This window comes from Telmatherina bonti, assembly GCF_933228915.1.
Source record: "Telmatherina bonti genome assembly, chromosome: 3".
Lineage (NCBI taxonomy): Eukaryota > Metazoa > Chordata > Actinopteri > Atheriniformes > Telmatherinidae > Telmatherina > Telmatherina bonti.
The window spans coordinates 35804159-35824042 of record NC_136621.1 but is presented as its reverse complement, the minus strand read 5'-3'; the positions used below and the strand labels follow the sequence as shown (position 1 = coordinate 35824042).

The window sequence follows — 19884 nt, the reverse complement described above, 5'->3', positions numbered from 1 at the left end:
TCCCCCCAGAGAGAAACCTCAGAAACCCGCCACCCCACAAGGCATGTGTCAGTTTTCCAGTGATCCTACCTGCAGTGACTACACCCCCCCCTATCATCCCAATTATCCCATTTTCTACCCACTTCACCACCAGCAGCGCCATCTGTATTGGCCCTACAATCCATATGTTCCACCTTCAACAACAAAAAGTCCCTCTACCAGCACAAACCCACCATTGCTCACCCCACAGACACCCCTTCTCCAGTGTCTGGAGGGGAGGATGGCTGTCTTCCTGCCTTTTGCAGACCCAGAATCCATTCACGTCAGAGGTCAGTATTTCTATTGACACACAAGTTCATTTTCTTGGTAAGAAGTTACTTTTTATGGGTAAAATATTTTTTTATGTAAAAAAAAAAAAAGTCTTGATTACAAGATGATTTGCAAACTTCTATTGCAGAATTTGTCATGGTGGAGATGCAGGACAGGGTTTTTTTTTTTTTGGTTTTTTTTTCTGACATCAGTGAAGGTCATATTAGTTTCGATGTGGCTGCACTGATGCAAGTTCGGTCCTCAATCTTCTGTCCTGAAACTGAAGACTCAACCCTTCTCCAACACACCTAAATCAAATGAACGTCTCGTTACCAGGCCAGGAATTCAGCTATTTGCTGCAGGTGTGTTGGAGAAAGGTTGCATCTAAAAGTTGCAGGATTTTTATTTAACCTTTATTTCACTAGGAAAGTCCTATTGAGGTGAAGAAACTCTTTCTCAAGGGAGTCCTGGCCAAGAGGCAGCAAGAGTTACAGGCAATTTACATGTTACTACTTAAACAGAACAAATAATTAATAGCAATTGCAACTAAAGGAGGACATCTCAAAATCTCTCACTCTGGACTTAAAACCGTTCAAAGAAATAAGTTGCAACATTTTCCAGTCTCTCTGCAAAGAGTTCCACGTAGATGGAGCGGAGTAAACAAAGGCCCTTTTTCCCAGTTCTGTGCGGGCAAATGGTCGATCTTAAGGACCAGACTTGGGCCCCCTGCTCTAGAGTCTATTAAGTCTTCAGTGATTTGTGTTGTAATCTTTACAAGCTGGAAAGTTTTGAGATTTGCTTGAACTATTCCTATTAACTGGCATTTGTCCATCAGATTGGCACATTTTTCACTTTTTAGTTGACACATGGTGATGTTGAACAGTTTTCTGCAGAAGCAAAGTCCAGAAACACTGAAACACAACTCTGCATACATACATACATGAAAAATGCTTAACTGTAATAAATCTGCTTTAAAGATCATAATTTTTTTTTTTTATATCAGCAGTTTATTCCATGCAGAGGAAACTGTTTAAATGTCCTTTTCCTCACTTCATCCACATGTTTAACCTCTGAAAATGAGCATTGGGAATGAATCCTGAGAAAAAAAAGACAAGTTTCACAGCTTTTTTTTTTTTTTTAATTCATTTTTAGAGGACATAAGCCAATTAGGACGTGAGGGGAAATTAGACTAATAAACAGCCTTGTGAATAAAATGCCAGGGATGGAGTTTACATGTGGACATGGGAGATGATAGTTCCATTAATAGTATAGGTGTGTGTGTGTGTGTGTGTGTGTGTGTGTGTGTGTGTGTGTGTGTGTGTGTGTGTGTGTGTGTGGCTGAAGCAGCACAAATCAAGGAAAACAGGAAGTGTGTATCTGTATTCACTTTGGTTGGGCGATATTGCACCTTCTTATAGAATTCCAATGAATTTTATTTATATCTAAGAGTTTTCTCTACTGCAACACTGGAAGAAATTTGTCCTTTCCTTTGCTCTTCATGGTGTTCTGTAAGACCAACATAAAGTACCCAGAACACTCAGAAGTATGAGCATCAGATCAGATTCTCAACCCCCCCCTTTTTTTTTTTTTTTTTTTTTTTTTTTTAAAGAGCTTATTTCCTCATAAACTGCAGTGTTTTGTGGTTTGATACCTTTTAATTAGCATAACAGACTCACAAAGGCCAGCACAGCATAACACTTTACTTCTATGGAAGGTAAAAATAATGGGTGAGAATTTATTGGGGTCCACAGACTATTGGTCAGTGAATTGTAAGAAAAGCAGTTGGATTATGATACATTTTCTTCTACTTTAAAAAGCTTTTTTTTTTTTTTAAAAAAAAAAAAGAGGGATTTCACTCTTTTTTCAATCATCGATATCGCTACGTAATCAAACATTTAAAGCCTCTGGTTTCTTATCTCAGACCACCTTAAGAGATGGATGTCCCTTTCCAGTGTGTCTCCACTCTGTAAATACATGATACAGATGACAATGGGCCACGGGGTCGTCCTCAATTCTCCTCTGCCCGCCTGTCACAGCGAGTTACAAGTAAGACTCCATTTCATACATTTCCACTCACTGTCACTGTCAATTTGTATCACTTAGGTTGTCATTACAGCACGTTATGTTTGCGCTCGTTCATTGTGAGCAGCTAATGTTTAAGATATGAGGCATTTGTGTAGTATGGAGTGTTTTAATACCTAAACTGTCCAACCCAGCTGCTGAGAATTTAATAGTTTAACAAGATGAGCTGAGTTCAAGCTTTATTTTTAATTGTTGTAGCCGGAAACCCTGCATGGTTGCTCTTATATTTATTTATTTTTCTCTCTCTCTCCCTGCTTGCTTTAGCCTTCTACAACCATTTCGTTTCCTATTCGATATTGGGACCTCTCCATTGGGCAGAACAGGACCTGGGACCTGCAGTGCCCATACCAAAGTCTCGCTAAAACTGCAGCTCCACTTACCCCACCCCCATCGAGCACCACCAAGGACAAGACCAGTCTGTCTCTGACTGAAGTCTTTTGCTCCTTCCACCAGATGACTGTAATGCTTCCCTATGGTCCCATTTCAGAACTGGCAGTTCGAGGTGTGTGTCTTGTCTCTGGTGATACATGTGCGTCAGGTGCATATGGAAACCATCAGTTCTGCATGAGTTCAAATGGTTCAGACACTGTTGTGCAGTGAGTGGGGGTTGGGATGATTTTCTTTTTGAATGGAGAAATCTGGGCCCTTTTTAATATGCAGAGCTGTAATTATGCCCTCTGATATCTAAACAGAAATGAGCTGCTGGTATGAGAGAACATGTTTTTATTTTTAAGATGTCAAGGGGAACCAGATGAAGCTCCTTGAAGCCCCAAAAGAATGTGGGTATCATGCAAGGGAAGGCAAAGTTGGCAGAATCCATTTGATTCTCCAGTTACATCCTCATTGTCATATGAGCGTGCAGGCAAGTATTGACTGAAATTTCATGCTGAGCACATGACCTTTTTATATGAGAGACCATTTCATGTACCTGTTGACTCTTCTATCAATGTTTCCCTCAAAAGGGCGACAACTACGTCATCACTGTTCTCTACATGACAGAAAGTGGGAGAAAGGAGGCTCGGTTTTCCTGTCCAGTTGTGATACCGAGGTCTGGGCATGGTATGTATTTATTTTTGTTCTATGCGAGGCTCTTTGGCTTGCCTAAGACCACTTTCTCCAGGCCAGTGAGTTATTTTAACTGTGTGCCTGACATTTGTCGTGCTGCCTCTCAGAGTGCAACCTTCATAGCGAATACCGTCTCCCCTGTGGATCCAGCTCTATATCCCAGACTCAGTGCCTCTCCATGGGCTGCTGCTTCGACAAGCACCCTCCTGCCTGCTATTACCCAATGGATGGTGAGTTGCACTCAGTGTCCCTACTGGCATTTTCACACCACTTAGCTCAGTACAGTTGAGCTGTTTTGAGAACAGAAATGTAAGTAGTGCTGCTGCTGGATGTGTGAAGAATATTTGGGGCCAGCGCAGCATGATTCAAGCTGGCAGTGACGCAGAATGTGAAAAGGCTGGAAAATACCTTGGGTCTCATTATCAATTGCCTCCTGAGATTTCTGACCTTTTGTTCATCCGACCTTTTCATAACTGTGCATGCGTGTCTGTCTGTGTGTTTGTATCCCCCTCCAGAGTGCACTATTGACCGCCGCATGATTTTCTCAGTGCCCGCCTCCCTAACAGACCCCCCTCTTTCCCCTGCTCTGCTTGTTGCTGCCAACAACTCCACTTGCAAACCGCAGAGAACAACCTCTGAGTACGCCTTGTTCAATATCCCAATGGATGGCTGTGGGACACGCAGAGTGGTGAGATTTACATGACAAAAGCGAATCAGAAAATATTGAAGCATTTTATTGTGAAACATGAACATTGTCTGGATAGTTTGAACACTGACCAGGTGAACTGTTTATTTATACATGTTTGCATATTGATGCTTTTTTCCCCTTTTTAAAAAAAAAAAAAAAAAAAAATCAATGAAAAGACCAATTTAACAAAATTGATTTTATTTCCTAAATGATGGAAGTTTCATGCAGACCTGGTAAGAATCTGCATATTTTTATTTATACTCAAAATAATCTCAAATTAAAATCAGTTCATCATTTCAGTAACATCACATTCAGTTTATTCATATTGGATATTTATGCTTTTTTTCCTGTTTTTTTTTTTTTATTTTTTTAAATCCATGAAAAGACCAATTTAACTAAATTGATTTTATTTATTTGACGGAAGTTTCATGCAGACCTGGTAAGAATTTGCATATTTTTATTTAGACTCAAAATAATCTCAAATTAAAAAGTTAATTTTTTCAGTATTTTATTAGAACCTCAAGTGACTGCGTGACTGCATTAAAAATGCAGACTAAAGGTTCCCAGTTTACAGCTACTGGCTTTCCTTTCTACCATTTTATAGAAGTTGTTAAAGATGACCCAAAGATCTTGTAACCATCTCGAATCTTTTTGCATTTGTCGACTGATTGTGGCAACCAGTTCTTTTCCACTGACAGATTCAAGCTTTTTTTTTTTTTTTGCTTTTTTTTTTTTTTTAATGGGATTTAGAACAGAATCCACTGCAGGCCAGTTTGACTTGGTCAGTTGTTCTTTAGTTAGATGTGTGCATCAGTTAATCCTGCTGAAAGACCCGACATGTTTAAGAGTTTTAATACCAACACACCTCTGTTCTAAAATGCTTGGACTCACCAACAGATAAATGGAAATTAGATTATACCACACTTTGTTTGGTAAAGAGATGATGCTGAAGAAGAAAATGATAAATATGGCCATCTTAGCACATTTCTGCCATGTGTATCAGAGAGCTGTACAGCTGTGTACATTTAATGCATGCCATACATTAGGGGAGGGCAATTGAATTTTAATCTCAATTATGATCTCGGTTTTCAACCATCATAAAAATAAAGGTGCGATTAATTTTCTTTACTGTTTACTCTCGTCCTTTTGAGCGGCTCTGGCATTGCAACGCTGTGCTGTAAACTCCTCCCACAGCCGCTTCGGTTTCATTCAGACAGTTGCCAACTTGGCGACTTTCTCACTAAATCTGGCAACTTTCTACACCTCCTTGGTGACTTTTTTTTGTTAAAAGCGACAAATCTAGCAACTTTTACTGGAGTTATTAGACTTTTCTGGTGTTTTGGCGACTGACTTGAAGGCACATATTCTGCAGTTACTGTAACAAACATGCAGCGGGAGCTCCAACACACTTGACTCAAATTAATCAAACAGCCTATAAATTTCTGCACAATAGCCCATTAATTTGAGTCAGATGTGGAGCAGGGATACATTGTAAACCTGCAGGACTGTGGCCCTCATAGGACTGAATTGAGCAGTCCTGATCTACATGAAGCAGTGGATGACAACATGGAAAATCTGGAAGCCTGTAGCTCATGTGAATGGGTGAGAGCAGTTAGGGTTTAAGATCCTTCATGACAAATCCTGCGTTTTCTACTCCTGTAAACGCACATTTTGGTGTTGTCATAACATTGTTGCTGCATGTGTTTGGTGTAAACTCTGTTACGGCCCAGATCCTCTGTAGAAACCAGGCTGTTCATTTAAAACTGACTCAACGTACATGTTGTTGGACAAGCAGAACAAAGTGGCTTTTATCTCTCTAAGATTTAATATATCCACAAAATGTCAGAAGCTGACAGAAGAACTGTAATTAAAAGAAGTAAAGTTACCTTTTTAACAGTGACATCACTGAATGCTTTGATTTGGTTCATTAGATCTGAACAAATGACTTTTTTTCAACATCTGTGACTGCCATTCCTCTTTTTGATACTTAAGTTTCATCAGGATTCCTTTTCCAGTTTCATAATCTGGAAAAACATGAAAAAAGTGGAACAGCCAAAAATGGCAAACCTGTACCATTTTCCAACAATCCAAACTGTGTTCTGGTCTACAATAAGCTAGTTTGCCCATCCCTCAGTCTGTATAAGGGATGAAACTGGTAAACTCCATTTTTCTAAGTGTCTGGACGCAGAATTTAACTTCTACTTCTGTCCTAATAGGTGTTGGAGAAGACTGTTGTATACATGGTGGAGATAATCAACATGATACAAGCAGTCAGCCTCAACTATGGCACCATCACGAGGGATTCTCCTGTCAGGTCAGCTCATGTTACAGCTTGTGAAGTTACCTGCAGTGTTCACAGCAAGCGCCTGCATTGTGTTGCAGCTCCATCAGAGCTGTCACAGATAATCTGCTGGTGTTATACCTGATGTGGGTGTTTCCTCTGGGTCCTCGACATGCGCGTCGTGCCTCAGTCTTTCCAGTTTTACTCACCAGCTCCATTTTCATTTGAGTAAGGTTTTCATTTATACAAAGGCTTGAAATATTCCACTCTATCATGGATCTATATAATATATGGGCTTTAATTCCTAAAATAAGGGACAAAAATATTAACCTTTTTTTAATGATATTCTAATTTTTTTAGATGAGAAAATACAACTTGAATACTAATTGTCTTGTTGAAATGGGGAAAAACTTAATTTCAGTCTTTTTTTTTTTTTTTAACCTCTTGTCCAAGTAAGGGTCTCGGGGAAGCTGGAGCCAATCCCAGCAATCACTGGGTGAGAGGCAGGGTACACCCTGGACAGGTCGCCAGTTTATCAAAGGGTCAACACAGAGAGACAAACATTCAGACTAATTAACCTAACGTGCATGTGGACGGTGCAAAGAAGCCAGAGTACCAGGAGAGAACCCACACAGGAAGAACATGCAAACTCCACACAAAGATTACTGTATAAACTCTCCCTGTCGAGACTCAAACCAGTGACCTTCTAGTTGGGAGGTCACAGCGCTAACCACTACACCAAAAAGAAAAAAAACTTGAAGCAGAAAAAGATTTTAATGTTCAAAGGGGTTCAAAAGCTGAGCATTGCTGCCAAAACAAATCTGAAGCCTTAGAAATGCAGCTGCCGCACAACAGATGCACTCCTGAACGTTTCCAGGCAAAGCCGTTGGTGCGGTAAAGCCATGAGGAGGCAGAGCATCTGTTTCTCATGCTAATTGTCTGTCAGCGCAGGTTCTAAGGACATGCTGCCTGACCACCTCAGAAATCAGCCGCCTGTACATCTAGTCTCTACACTGGAAATCACACACATCCAGATGGATGTTTTATTGCAAGCAAAGCGCTCTACTTATACATTCAGACATCAATAAATGCAGACAGTGGAATTAAATGAAAGGCTCTAATAGTTCTGTGCCTGTTATTTCCAGGTTGCTGGTGGAATGCAGGTATGTACCAGGAACAACCCTGTCTGTGAGCTATGTAGTTAAAACTCCCACTTTTGGTCCAGAAATTCATACTCAAGGGGTCTTTGGAGTCCAGCTCAGGATTGCCAAAGGTAAACTTGTCTTAATTTCACAGATCAAATTTAGACAAATAGTTTGGTTAAATAAGTCGAGGTAAAAAATAATTGGTAGCATCTGATTTGATAAATGCATTTTGTATTTTAATATGCTTTATTTTAGACGCTGACTACAGCAGCTACTACCCACAGTATCACCAGCCCCTGCACATGTTGGTGGGAAAACCTCTCCATCTAGAAGTGCGGCTCCTGAACTCCCCAGATCCGAATTTGGTGTTGCTGGTGCACTTCTGCGTGGCGTACCCCCGCTCTGGGAAGGCTGTGTGGGTGCTGCTTTACAACGGGTACGCTGGAACACGCTCTGTGTGGAAGGGGGAGAAAGTGACTGTAGAAGCAACTAAAATGTTTTACTGAACACACATCAGTGTTGATTCCCATTTTGTACTTTTCAGCAGAAAATGACTGTGGCCTTTTCTTTAGGTGTCCCAACCCCTTGGACCCAGCACCACCAAAGACTGTGCTGTCTCACCAGGATCCATCTTCTCCTCCGAGTCAGACCCGTCGATTCACCATCAGCACTTTCCAGTTCCTGCCTGATGATGAGTTCAAGGACATGGACGAAGAGGTAAGGCTGAGCAGAGGGTACTGGTGTCTGTGTTGAAGCAGCAGAAGTAGCGACAGGGGAGCCTGTAGGGTCCATGAAGGAGGTGGAAAGATGCTCCATGTGCAAAAAGGCATTCTTAGGGCGGGGGGGGAGGAAACACCACTAAAATTCACAGGCAACAAGGCAGGTAATAAAAAAAATTTAAAAAAAAAAAAAAAAAAAACTTTCATTTTGGAACAAAACTATCAAAATGTTAATATGGAGTTGGCATTAGTGGCTAACTAGTTAGCCTTTTGTGTCCATACCATAAAGGTGTATAAAAGATGGACAGAGCCTTCGGCAGTAAAAAGTGAAGCCTATGTGGAAGTGCATAAAACTGCAGTTCCACCTTCATCCACTAGGGGCTGCAAAACAGAGAATCCCCATAGACTCCAATGTTAAAAAGATCAACTTCACAGCAGAAATAAACATGTTTACAGCCTGGTACAAAAATCCATTTTTGGTTAATAGGTCAGGTTTACCTTCATGACAACTGTGGGGGGAGTGAATTTTTTTCCCCTAACTCGCCCGTTTAAAAGTAATTTAATCTCGAAGTTTGTCATATTTAGGGCCGTGTCCTTTTGATTGACAGGTACCAATCTCCCGCTTCAGGTAAGAAGAACGTAGAAAAACCGCGATTTTTAGCCAGTAAATAATATAACTTGGCTTTCGCCTGCTTCCTTCCGTTAGATGGTTAGCTCCGGGGTTAGCTCTTAGCTAGAGAAAGCTCGGAGTTTGCTAGATGTCAATCATCCACCATGACGCTCACAGCTCCACCTCTTTGCCCATATTTGTATTTTCCGGGCGAGACGACACGCATGCCTCTGCCAAGATGGCGATGGTAGGAACCGCCCACCGAGCTTCAATTCAGTTCTTCAGAAACCTATGGGTGACGTCACGGAGGCTCCGTCCATCTCTATACAATCTATGGTCCATGCAGGAAACGATGCTAGTCACCGACATAAGAAGCGAAAGATGCTTAAGGTTACAAAATGCTAAACACTTATAGCCTTTCAGTCCTTCCAGTTAAACCCGCTGTGGTTGCTTTGGTCTTTGATGGTACTCATCAGTTTTAAAAAGTTGCTCTACATTGTTTTGGAGTCCATTGGACACATGAACGGTTATCAGCTTGGAGACTTTGTAGTAAAACTTCTCATTTCAGGGCACTTCATGCAGTTTCCTCTTGGTATGAGCATCAGCCACCAAGCAGAGAAACTTGAGGCCATGGCAGTGGTCTCTGCAGCCATTTACCAGTTAAAGACTACAGACATAATAAAATCTTCTAGTCTTCTAGTGTTTGGTCAAGATATAATTGGTTCACTGTTGCTGGGTTTTTTAAAAATGGCAGAGTGGTTGTAGTTGCTCTGACTCCTGGTGAAGTCACTCTTCCCCGATCAGTGCCGTGTATTAAGATGTTTTCAGCCTGACTTTCCCTGCTTGGACCCTCGACGGAGTAGGTAGCGCTAAATGTCCTGCTCAGCCCGGAAACCCCTCATGGGAAACCTCATCCTTGTAGAGTCAGGTAAGGTAGGTATGAGAGGAAAGGGGCTTTAGTGTTGGAGAAGCTGCTAAAACACCCCCCCCCCCCCCCCCCCCCCCCCCTTTGCAGTATTGTTTTTTTTTTTTTTTTTTTTTTTTTTTTATAAGTACTCTGGAGTGCTTAATACTTGCCATAAAATGGTCAGAGTGCTCAGGGCGCACTAAAAGCTACGTTGAAGGGCTGTTAGAGCACTTATTTATTTTGGCAACTGATACTCAAACCTCATTTTATTGCTAATTGAATGTTGTATTGAGGTTTTAACACCATGTTGGATGAGACTTTCCTACAGGCTGGCTGTGTGTAATTTGACCTGTGCTGTGACACGGTATTGTAACCAAGACCCTTAAGCGGCACGCTCACCCATCAGGATTTATTCCTGACTCTCCAGCCTGACTTGCTTTCAGCTGCAAGTCGGGGACTGGCTGCTTGTAAGAACTTCACAGCTCAACTTACAAAAACAGTACTCAGTTTTTCTGGAAGAGCAGAGCGAAAAGGAAGCAGCTGGTTTTACCGTCATGTGTCGAGATGTAGTCGTGAAAATGAGTTTCTTTGCTTTTGACTTGTGGCAAGAAGGTGAAGATTTTCCCTGATTTTGGAAAATTGTTCAGGTACATCTGTAGAAGAATATGCCTGCTTATTCAGCAGAAGCGTGCAGCCTTGGAGGTTTTTATTTTAAGCTGGCTCAAAATCTCAACATCAGCGTTTTATAGGCATGGAGAGGCCATTTTGTAAACTTCCTGACCAGTCACCTCCAGCTGCTGCTTTAGCACACTGCACTCTGAGTTCCTGCTTTACTTGTGCCTCCCTCTCAGATCTACTTCATGTGTTCAACTGAGATCTGCTCACCACAAGATGGGCCTTGTGTTGAAGGATGCTTTGGCCAGTGAGGGTGAGGAAACGGGTCATCTCAACGACCATCCCTGCTAACCCTCATACACTTTGGTAGAAGCTGTAAACCAGTCTCGTCTCAACCGTCTTCACTTGAAAACAGCCTGAGTTGGTTGTAGCTGCAGATCCATATGACAGCAGGACAATGTTTAAGTAATGAGAAGTGTGAATTATTTATCAACTCTGATCTATTTCCTGTTTATCACTTAAGAAAAGGAGGATGCTGGACTCAGTTGAGATGATTTGGTAAGTCGACTGATGTTTAAACTTCATAAATGTCACAAATTGTTTTTGTAATCCTGACCATCTGTCATTTTCTCTTTCTGGCCTCAGATTTGCACTCATTTAACCTCCAATAAAACTCTTAAGAAAATAAGTGGTTTTGTAGTTGTTGTGTAGAAGCTGGAGGCAGATATGATGTGAATGTGACAGTTTTGTTTTGTCTAACTTTATGTGGAAAACACAGCTCCAAACCTCTTACATCATGCACGGAGTACAAAAAAACTGAAGGTCCAGGTTGTATCTAGTCTGATGCAGAACATGCCATCAGACTCTGAAGCTACCATGAAAATTATATACATATTTGTTTGACGGATGCAGTCAACTTAAGCATGTTACATCCTCCAGGAGAAGCGAGAACTTTCTTTCGTCCGATTTTTTTTTTTTTTTTTTTTTTTTTTTTCTTTCTCTCTCCATACTTCACGAGAAGCTTCATCTGCAGCGGGGGGGTGACTGTGAGCAGCAATGTCTGCTTTTATGCGCAATGAGCTGTTTTATATTTAACAAGAAACTTCATCTGCAGCAGGGTGGGTTTTGCAGGTGGATCTGTCTGTGTTTTAATGCCACATCTTGTAAAATCTTTTTTTTTTTTACTTCCTCACCTGCACGTTTTACCTGCATTAGTAAAGATGTGGAAGCGGAAGCTGCCCTCTTCATGCTTTTCTGTTTTTAACCACGCCCGCCTCAAATGTCCAACCAATCACACAATACTTCTCGGAGCGCCACAAGAAACAAAGTTCTGCCAGGCTGATGTGTTGAACAGTCTTCCAGCACGTCCACAAGAACAAAAGGACATCTTGTCCTTTTTGGGGCCTTGAGGAAATAAGTTCTTCCTCCTCGTGGAGGATGTAGACGGCTTTAGTTGGAGGTGACAGGACACTCCCCATCATTAAATGTGTACAGTACTCGTTTGTTGGAATGTTTTACTTTGTAGTAATCTGATAAAACATTCATTTAAGTGATGGGCAAGCTGAACTTTAATTAGACTCAAGCATTGACTAAACATGCATTTTCTAAGCGGCTACATGCCGGGGCACAAACTGATACCCTGGTTGGCAACTTCCCATATTGATGAGCTTTTTTCCTTTGGATTTACCTAGCTGACACCCAAAGCAAACATTACAGATGAATTCAAACTTTGTCACCAACATGTATCTTGTGCAAGTTTAAAAAAAAAAAAAAAAAAAAAAAAAGCTATTTGTAGGCCTTGTAGGCTTTTTGTATGGCAGAATTAACTTGGACTTCATGATTTTCAATACACATCTACAATTAAATATTAACCAATTGCATAACATGCTGCTCTCTGTTACGGTGATTAACTATTCAGAGCTATGAACGGAGCACTAAATGTTCTGGTTCAGAGACAACTTGTATCTAAGGTCCTCACATTTTAACATCCGACCAAGATGACCTGCACAGTTGTAGTTTATTGGTCCAAACCAGACAATAGAAATGTGCCAACTTGCCATTCTGTTGGGTAATCGCTGACAAAAAGCATATTGCTACAGCTTGTGGTATTTTGTAGGAAAATGAACTGTTTCAGTCAGAGCAGTGATATTTGGGGTGAATCTGTGTTTTTAATCATTATAGACAGATGTATTATCTAAGGACCAGTGTGTAAAGACTTGAAATAAACTGAACTATCCCAAACCCATCAGCAATTACATTGAGTGTAAAAGCCTTGTCTTTAATTTTTCTTGCTGAACTTTGCATTATGTAATGGATACCACTAAAATCTATCCACTAAAGATGGTGTAGAACGGGTAAGAATTACATCCTCTTATGTTTTAGTCAGGTTTAGAGACCAATAAACTTAAAACTGAGTCACATCCAGCAGTTTGCTTCATCTCTCTCCTTGTACCTCCTGGTGCGATGCTCGCTTATTTACCTCAAACAAGTGCTGTTCACCTTCGTAGGGTGAGTTGGTTAGGTTTAGGCATGAAGGTGAGTTTCAGATGGAATATGATAATTGTGTATAAACTAAAAACTTTAGTTAGCATAATCATTTCCTTTAAAGAGAGACCAAACTATTAAAACAAATATGGTGACGCTATTAATCGCGAGCCATCAGATATGGTTCTAATTTTGCTATAGACTTTTTTGCAAGTTTAGTCTTATATGATGACCAGTTTGACAGGTGTGTGTGAGCAAACATTTGATTAGCATGAACCTTTAATCTTTAATGCATAGGGAAATATATGGTGACCTGAAATACTGTTGATGTGGATTTTGACCAAACTCCAAAGTGCGTATCCTCCAGAAAAAAAAATCCTTATGAAGGAAATATGAATATGCATGCATGTCCGGTGTAATTGGGAGACGCGACACTTCTTGTGTCCAGCAAATAGCCATTTAATCTATTCGGCTCTAGTGGAACCCCTTTGACCACTGGGTGTCATCCAAGCAATAAAAATGCCAGAGGAACACGAGGCGCTTCATGCTGCATGACTCACAGCTGGGTTCGTGTGAAGACCTTGGCCTGGCCATTGGTTGTGTAATGAGTTGGGCATAAAATCTTGCAGAGAAGCCCACCCCCTTTAATGTCGAGCCGTGTAATGTGACACCATTAAACAGCCGGGAAATCCATCAAAACTGCGCATGTTGGGAGAATTGCGCACAGCCCGACATATAAGGAGGGGGGGTAATTTGATTTAAAGGTTTGGGGGTTGACTCTTAAGAAGCATGGCAGTCTGTCAGGGCTATCCCCCCCTTTTCCTCTTTGCCTCTAACACACACACACACACACCTCCCCTCTGTGAAATGTATGGAAGCACTGCGGCACACTGCGTGTATTTGCAGGCTGCATGGCTGCCTGGCTCAGCGTTCAAAGGCAGAGCGGAAGATAGGAGGAGGGGAATGACTACAGCAAGGGAAGAGGAGGAGGGAGGGAGGGAGGGAGGACGGCTGCCTTTCTGTAACACACGCTACATGAACACACCGCCGGGAAAACGAAGAGAGGGAAGAAAATACTAATCGACAGAAGGAGAAGGAGACACCGCAGCCCTTCAGTCCGTCCTTTCTCTTCCTTTTGTATTTTTTTTTTTAAAGAGAGGAAAGTCTTTCCCCCACCCCCCTATCCATAAATGCAGACTTGCGGAAAACATGGGAAGAGCGAGCTGAGGAGGATTGGCTTTCAGTGAACCTCTCCTCTGTGGTGCAAGCCTGTGGCTGGTAGGGAAAAGGCGACAGGGAGGACATGTTGAGGGGCTTCTCGTCTTGAGGTTGCGGCTGGGTGTTCATGTTGCGCTCTTCCAGCACTCGGAAGGAAAAAAGGAGAGGAAAAAAAACGGAGTAAATGGACATTGAGCGGTAGACTGGCTCAGGAGCCATTGTTGGGATCGGTGTTTGTTTATTTGGGGTTTTGTTATGATCTGGAATAAGGTAGGCCTCTAAGGCAGTAAATAAATACACGGTCAGCAGACAGGGGGGCTGCTTTGCTTGAAATCAGACTGACAATCCTGCTTGTGTTTTTTTGTTTGGGGGGGTGGGGGGAACATTTTTTTTTTCTTTTTTACACTGAGCTGCTGTGTTTAGGAAGGAAATTTCCTGACCGTGGAGCGAAAACATTAGAAACACCAACTCTTTGGAGAGGGATTACACAGAGGCCCAGAAGAATGAGGGAGAAGGAGCAGTGAAGGCAACTTGGCATATTAAGACATTTCTTTTAAACCCTCCGCCGACTGACTTTAAGCTCAGAAGATCCGATAGGTGATCTTAGCCCCCAGTTCAGCTGAGAAAAGGGAACAAAAGAAGAGATTTTAAATGTTAATGTCGACCGACGTTGCTTCCATCATGCTGCCAGTGTCCCGGGCTCTCATAGACCGGGATAGAGAGCTGGACACCATGGCCGGGGTGCACCCCAACCCGGCTGGAGCTCCTGCAGCTGTGCGGGGCATGAAGCGCGGAGACCCGGAGCCCGACGGACAGGCAGCGGCCGTTCTGGTGGACTCCACCGGGGCGGAGTGCAAGCGTCCCCGCATCGACGGCACGGGAGGGATCGGCGAGGTCGGCCAGGTAAATAGTAAAGCAAACAAAAGGGGTTGTCTCTGTTACTTTTATTTAAACCCAGTTTCTTTGTACCCACTCAGCTTTGTCTGCATTTACATTGTGTTTATTCAGTCTAAGCGGTGGTTGCAGATACTGTAGTTGGAGCTGCAGCATTAGGCCCTCCATGTACTCCATTAGCAGCTGTGCTGTAAATACCAACACAATTCACAGCTGCACAAGACTGCACATGTGTTCTGGTGTGGTTACAATGTAGCCCACTGCTTCCCAGTTAGACAACTGCAGCAACCAGGTTGCACCTCTGCTCGTAAGGCTGAGCCACTCTCCTCAGACACTTACTTTAAAAACATCAGCTGGTTTAATATCCATAAATCCCAGAGTTCCAGCACAGGGACAATGTAAACAAACCTGACCTTTAGTTATGAAGTCTAAAACACTTTCATTTGAGTCAGGAGCGTTAAGCCCTTCTTGGGTTTACAGTCATAACCCATGTTAGTGTTTGTTTGTTTTGATCTTTGAGGGGGGGTAAACTATAGTGGGTGTGTGAGGTTAACCAAAGAGCCCTAGCTTTTTTTGGGCTGAAAACTCAGTATATTTGCATTGATCCTTGGTTTCCTGCTGTTTTTCAAACTTTTAAACCTTTTACTCCCCCCCCCCCCCCCCAACAGCTATTAACCCCTTGTCTTTCAGTAAATGTGTTCTTCTCTCCCTGATTGATCCAAAAATGGTCATATGTTATTTAATAGAGCATTACAGGAAGGCAGGGCATCATTAGAGTGGATTACATAGGCTGAAGTACTCTACTGGACGACAGAAAGCCATTTCTCCACCGCTGAAAGAGGCAGTAATGGAGGTGAAGTGGCCTGTTTGCTCCTGTTTGAAAAGTAAATGGCTGGCTTTACATTGCCATGCTGTCCGGGAGTGCTGACAGGCAGGCTCGCAAACCTAATGCACTTAAAAACACATGTGAATGGAAGAGCGTGTGCCTGACTGCATTGGGGGGGGACCTACTGGGCAGTCTGGAAATGAGAGTGGGGAAAGATACTCCCCTCCCCATCGCAGTCTGGCAGTGTAGGAACAGATTTGCCCTATCACTGGCAGTAAAGAGGCTTTGTTTCCAGCTTATAGGATCACATCTCGTGCTGAAACAGAGCGTAAGGGGGGGCTTATAACCAGCTTGATCTCAGATCTTTACTTAAGGCGAAGGCCGATGGAACACTGATACTGCTGAGACATAAATTTCGAAGTTGGGTGATTAATTAGAAAGTTAATTATCAATTACTGAAGTAATTTTCAGACAATAACAAACCAGTTTTCAGCTGTTTGCTTATGTTGATTTAAAAATATTTAACAATTGAGTTAATTATTTCTGACATTTTTACACCAAATGATGGATGAATTCATCAAGAATGAAATTGGGGTTTATTTCTAGCTTTATTATTTACATAAGAGAAAGAATAAAGATTCCCCCCCCCCCCCCCCCCCCTCCACACACACACACAATGATCTAGATTAGAAAAACAGCCTCCACTGATGTATTTTTATCCCTTTTCATCTGACATTGTTGTGTAAGTTTAGTTGAGTACTTTTCCAAGTGGCTTTCTGAGAAATGTCTGTAAAAGTGGAATGAAGTGCGTCTGTGAAACTAATCTGTGGAGGATGGAAAATATTACAGCAGTCTGTACCCTCCCTTTCAGAAAGCAGTTTCCTTTTCTTAATCCTTTCCGTCTTTGATTTGAAAAAGGAAAAAAAAACTTCTTTATTGCTGACATAATGGCAAGAGTTGAACTGTGCCCTGCATGTGAGCGCAGCTCGGTGGGGTGTGGTTGTAGCAAACAGCTTTCTCTTTGCACCGCCGCAGCCTGATAATGGCATCTTTTCCCATTTGGTCATCGACATGGCCGGTTCCCTCATTATGGCGTGATGTCATCAGCGTGCAGGGGAAGAACTGCTCCGTCGGGTCGGATCCGCAGCGTGTTAGCCGAGCAACAAAGCATTTGTAAACCGGTGCAGCGTGCAGAAGACGACTGAAGGCTCAGCAAAAGGGGGAGCAAATAAAGCAAGTGGAAGAAAAAAAAAAGCAGAGAGCTTTCAGCAGTTTTGTGCTGATGCTGCGTTTATAATCCAACTGCATGGATTTTAAATGAATATCCTCCCCCTCTCTGCTCCCACCAACTTCAAAAACACGCAGTCTGCTTTGTATTCCTGTGCAGTATCAGGGGAAGTCCTGTTTTTTTTTTTTTTCCCCACTCCAGGAAACGGAGGATTTATAACAACACCCCACATCTTCAGCTCCAGTCGGATTGTTGGGAATGTTGAGAGGAGCTTGTCTGCTCCCGTATCCATCCGGTCTGCTGCTGAGAGCTGAGCGGCCTGTGCTTTGTTGTCAGTCCGCGTAGGAACCCGGGCTCGCTCTGGAACCTGATAAGGGCCCGCCTCGGGTGACAGTGCTGGGGACAAATGACTTGACTAGGACACTAATGTAGGTGGATCACCCCTGTGAGCTTTCATACCAGCCCCGGCGCCGAAATGGTATGAAAATGTCAGCAAGAAAAATGCTCTTGCACAGCCAGCTGAGAATATTTGTTTTGTGCTTGTGTGTGTGTGTGTGTGTTGTATTTTTTTTTTTTTTTTAGATGAGGGCATCTCATTTTTTTCCGTGATGAATTGCTGGTAGGAATGTTTTGACTGATGCATATTTTAACAGGACCCGGTAGTGTTTTGGGATGCTGTTGGAGGAGCGAGCTGATGTGCCTGAAATGCAGTTATCCTCACATATTAACTGCAGCTGACTGATGGTTTGCTGCAGAGTATCCGGCGTTGATTGTGCAGAGTGCTATATTCATTTTAGCTCATCTAAAAGTAAGATGTTAGCTTCAGGATTTCCATGATGCAGAACTTTTTGCTGTTGTGACATTTGAAAACATTTTGAAGCATTTTAACTCTACATGCCGGCGCGTTTCCTTATGTATGCTTAATGAGCTTTAAAGTCACTTTTTGGGTTAAATAATTCAGGATTCTCTGATGTGTTGGTTAGCATCTAGTTTTCACTTTTCAGATTTGTCTTAAACCAAGTTTTGGTTTCAGTCTGTCACAATATCAGGTTTTCTTTGGCTTAAAACATTCCCAATACCCACATCTTCCTCATATCAGTGGCAAACATTGGGGAGTTGAATGAAATGCAAAGCAATTAGCTAAAAACTGGGAAAAAACGTTGCAAATCTTCTTTCATAATATTTTGATTAGATGTTATAAGACCAATATTGTGTATTAACATCACAATACAATATATTTTCCAATATTTCCATGTTAATGTGTTATTTAATAACATCCTTTATTTAGCAAATCAAAAATATAATTACTAACTAAACAGGACTTGAAGAAACTAGTATTGTGAGTAGATAATGTACTTCCTGTGGTCTTTACTCATGTGGGTTCTACTGGTTGGCAGTGATTGACTGGTGGAGCGTTGCACATCTCTTATCAAATTTATTTAGCAACAATCCTGTTTAAAAGAATGAAGAAAAGCAAATGATTCATTTGTGGTTTTACATATAAAACTTTTCATTATAGCATCACCATCAGTTCAAACACACCCCTCATTCGTTTTTATATTCTCTCAAAACATCTTCCATATATTTCCATTTAAAAAAAAAAAAAAAGTTTACTTTTATATTTGACCAAAACAGGGATGGGAGATGCTGACACTTTTCCTGTCAAAACGATACCGTAAGTTCATCGATATCGATACTTCTTGTCCCTTCAAGGAAAATCACAGCTGTAAAGTGTTCATATTTTTAATTCCAGAGCAATATTACTGTAAATGAAAAGTTTTTCTCAATTGATTTCACCTGGTAAAATAATGGTTAAAATAAAATAAATAAAAGTCAGAAACATTAGAACATGAAAGAAACGCATTTAAAACAAAACTAAGTTGTACTGAGTTAAAAAAAACATGGATAAAATAAATCTTAATGAGCAAAAAACTTCAGATTAGTACGAGATTTATTTAATGTAAAATAAAGTAATAGTAGTATGATATATTTATAACACATAATACACAATAGCCTGCATTCATTTAGTAAAATATCAAAACAACCTCAATGACTGAAGTGTCGACACCATCATCATGACATGTGACTGCTATGATCATGTGACACAGCAGAAAAACACTGGCTCGCCTTTCCACGCAATTTTATTACCTAAAACTGTCAAAGATGGAATCAAATGGCATGTTTTACGTCACCAGAGTGGCATCTTAATATTAAAAGTACTAAATCTGATATTTTGACTCACTATTATCAAAGTATTAAATACCAGAGTATAAATATGCCCAAATATAGAGACTCTATATTTATCAGTATCGATTCTATAACCAATAAAAAAAAACAAACATGTTTTTTCTTCTTTCCAAGTGTTGCTGCAGTTTTTTCTCCAGTTCTGACCTCTGGCAACTAGAAGTTAGTGTAACTGGTCAGAAGATGACCAACCCCAGCTATTTTTTCTAATTAATACTAAGGTTCAGCTGTTTGTTGTCGGAGTTTCACACCAGATTGTTGTTAAACTCAAAACAGCTGCTAATAAAGCACAACTAATCTATGTATTATCAGCTAGCATTGGCTCATCACAACTATATCTTATTTTATTGAGTATAACAAAGAAAAAATAGTATAAGTCATTTTACCAAACTCCATTGTTTACGGTGGCTGTAACATCATGTGCAGTACCTTCAGCAGAATAAGAGTCACAGCTGAGCAGACAGTCAGGCTATGTGGGGGTTTTTCTAAGAGTGGGAAATCAAATATTGGGATTTTTTGCTTCACAATTTCAAAATCAATTAAAAAAAAAATTCAAATAAAAACAATCCATTTTAACATTTTTTTAAAAT

At 41.3% G+C, this 19884-nt stretch overlaps 1 protein-coding gene across 3 annotated transcripts in view; it reads left to right on the top strand.

The window, feature by feature from the left end:
* Window positions 1-13943: 13943 nt before the first annotated feature.
* The window catches only part of rbfox2 (RNA binding fox-1 homolog 2), a 44328-nt gene continuing 38387 nt past the window's right edge, over window positions 13944-19884 (top strand). For all 3 annotated transcript variants that reach the window (XR_013771829.1, XM_079264604.1, XM_079264603.1), the window contains exon 1: window positions 13944-15005. Coding sequence is in view for 2 of the 3 variants with exons in the window: in XM_079264604.1 (XP_079120730.1) it covers window positions 14754-15005 (252 nt within the window). In the remaining variant the exon portion in view is untranslated. The remainder of the gene's footprint in view (window positions 15006-19884) is intronic.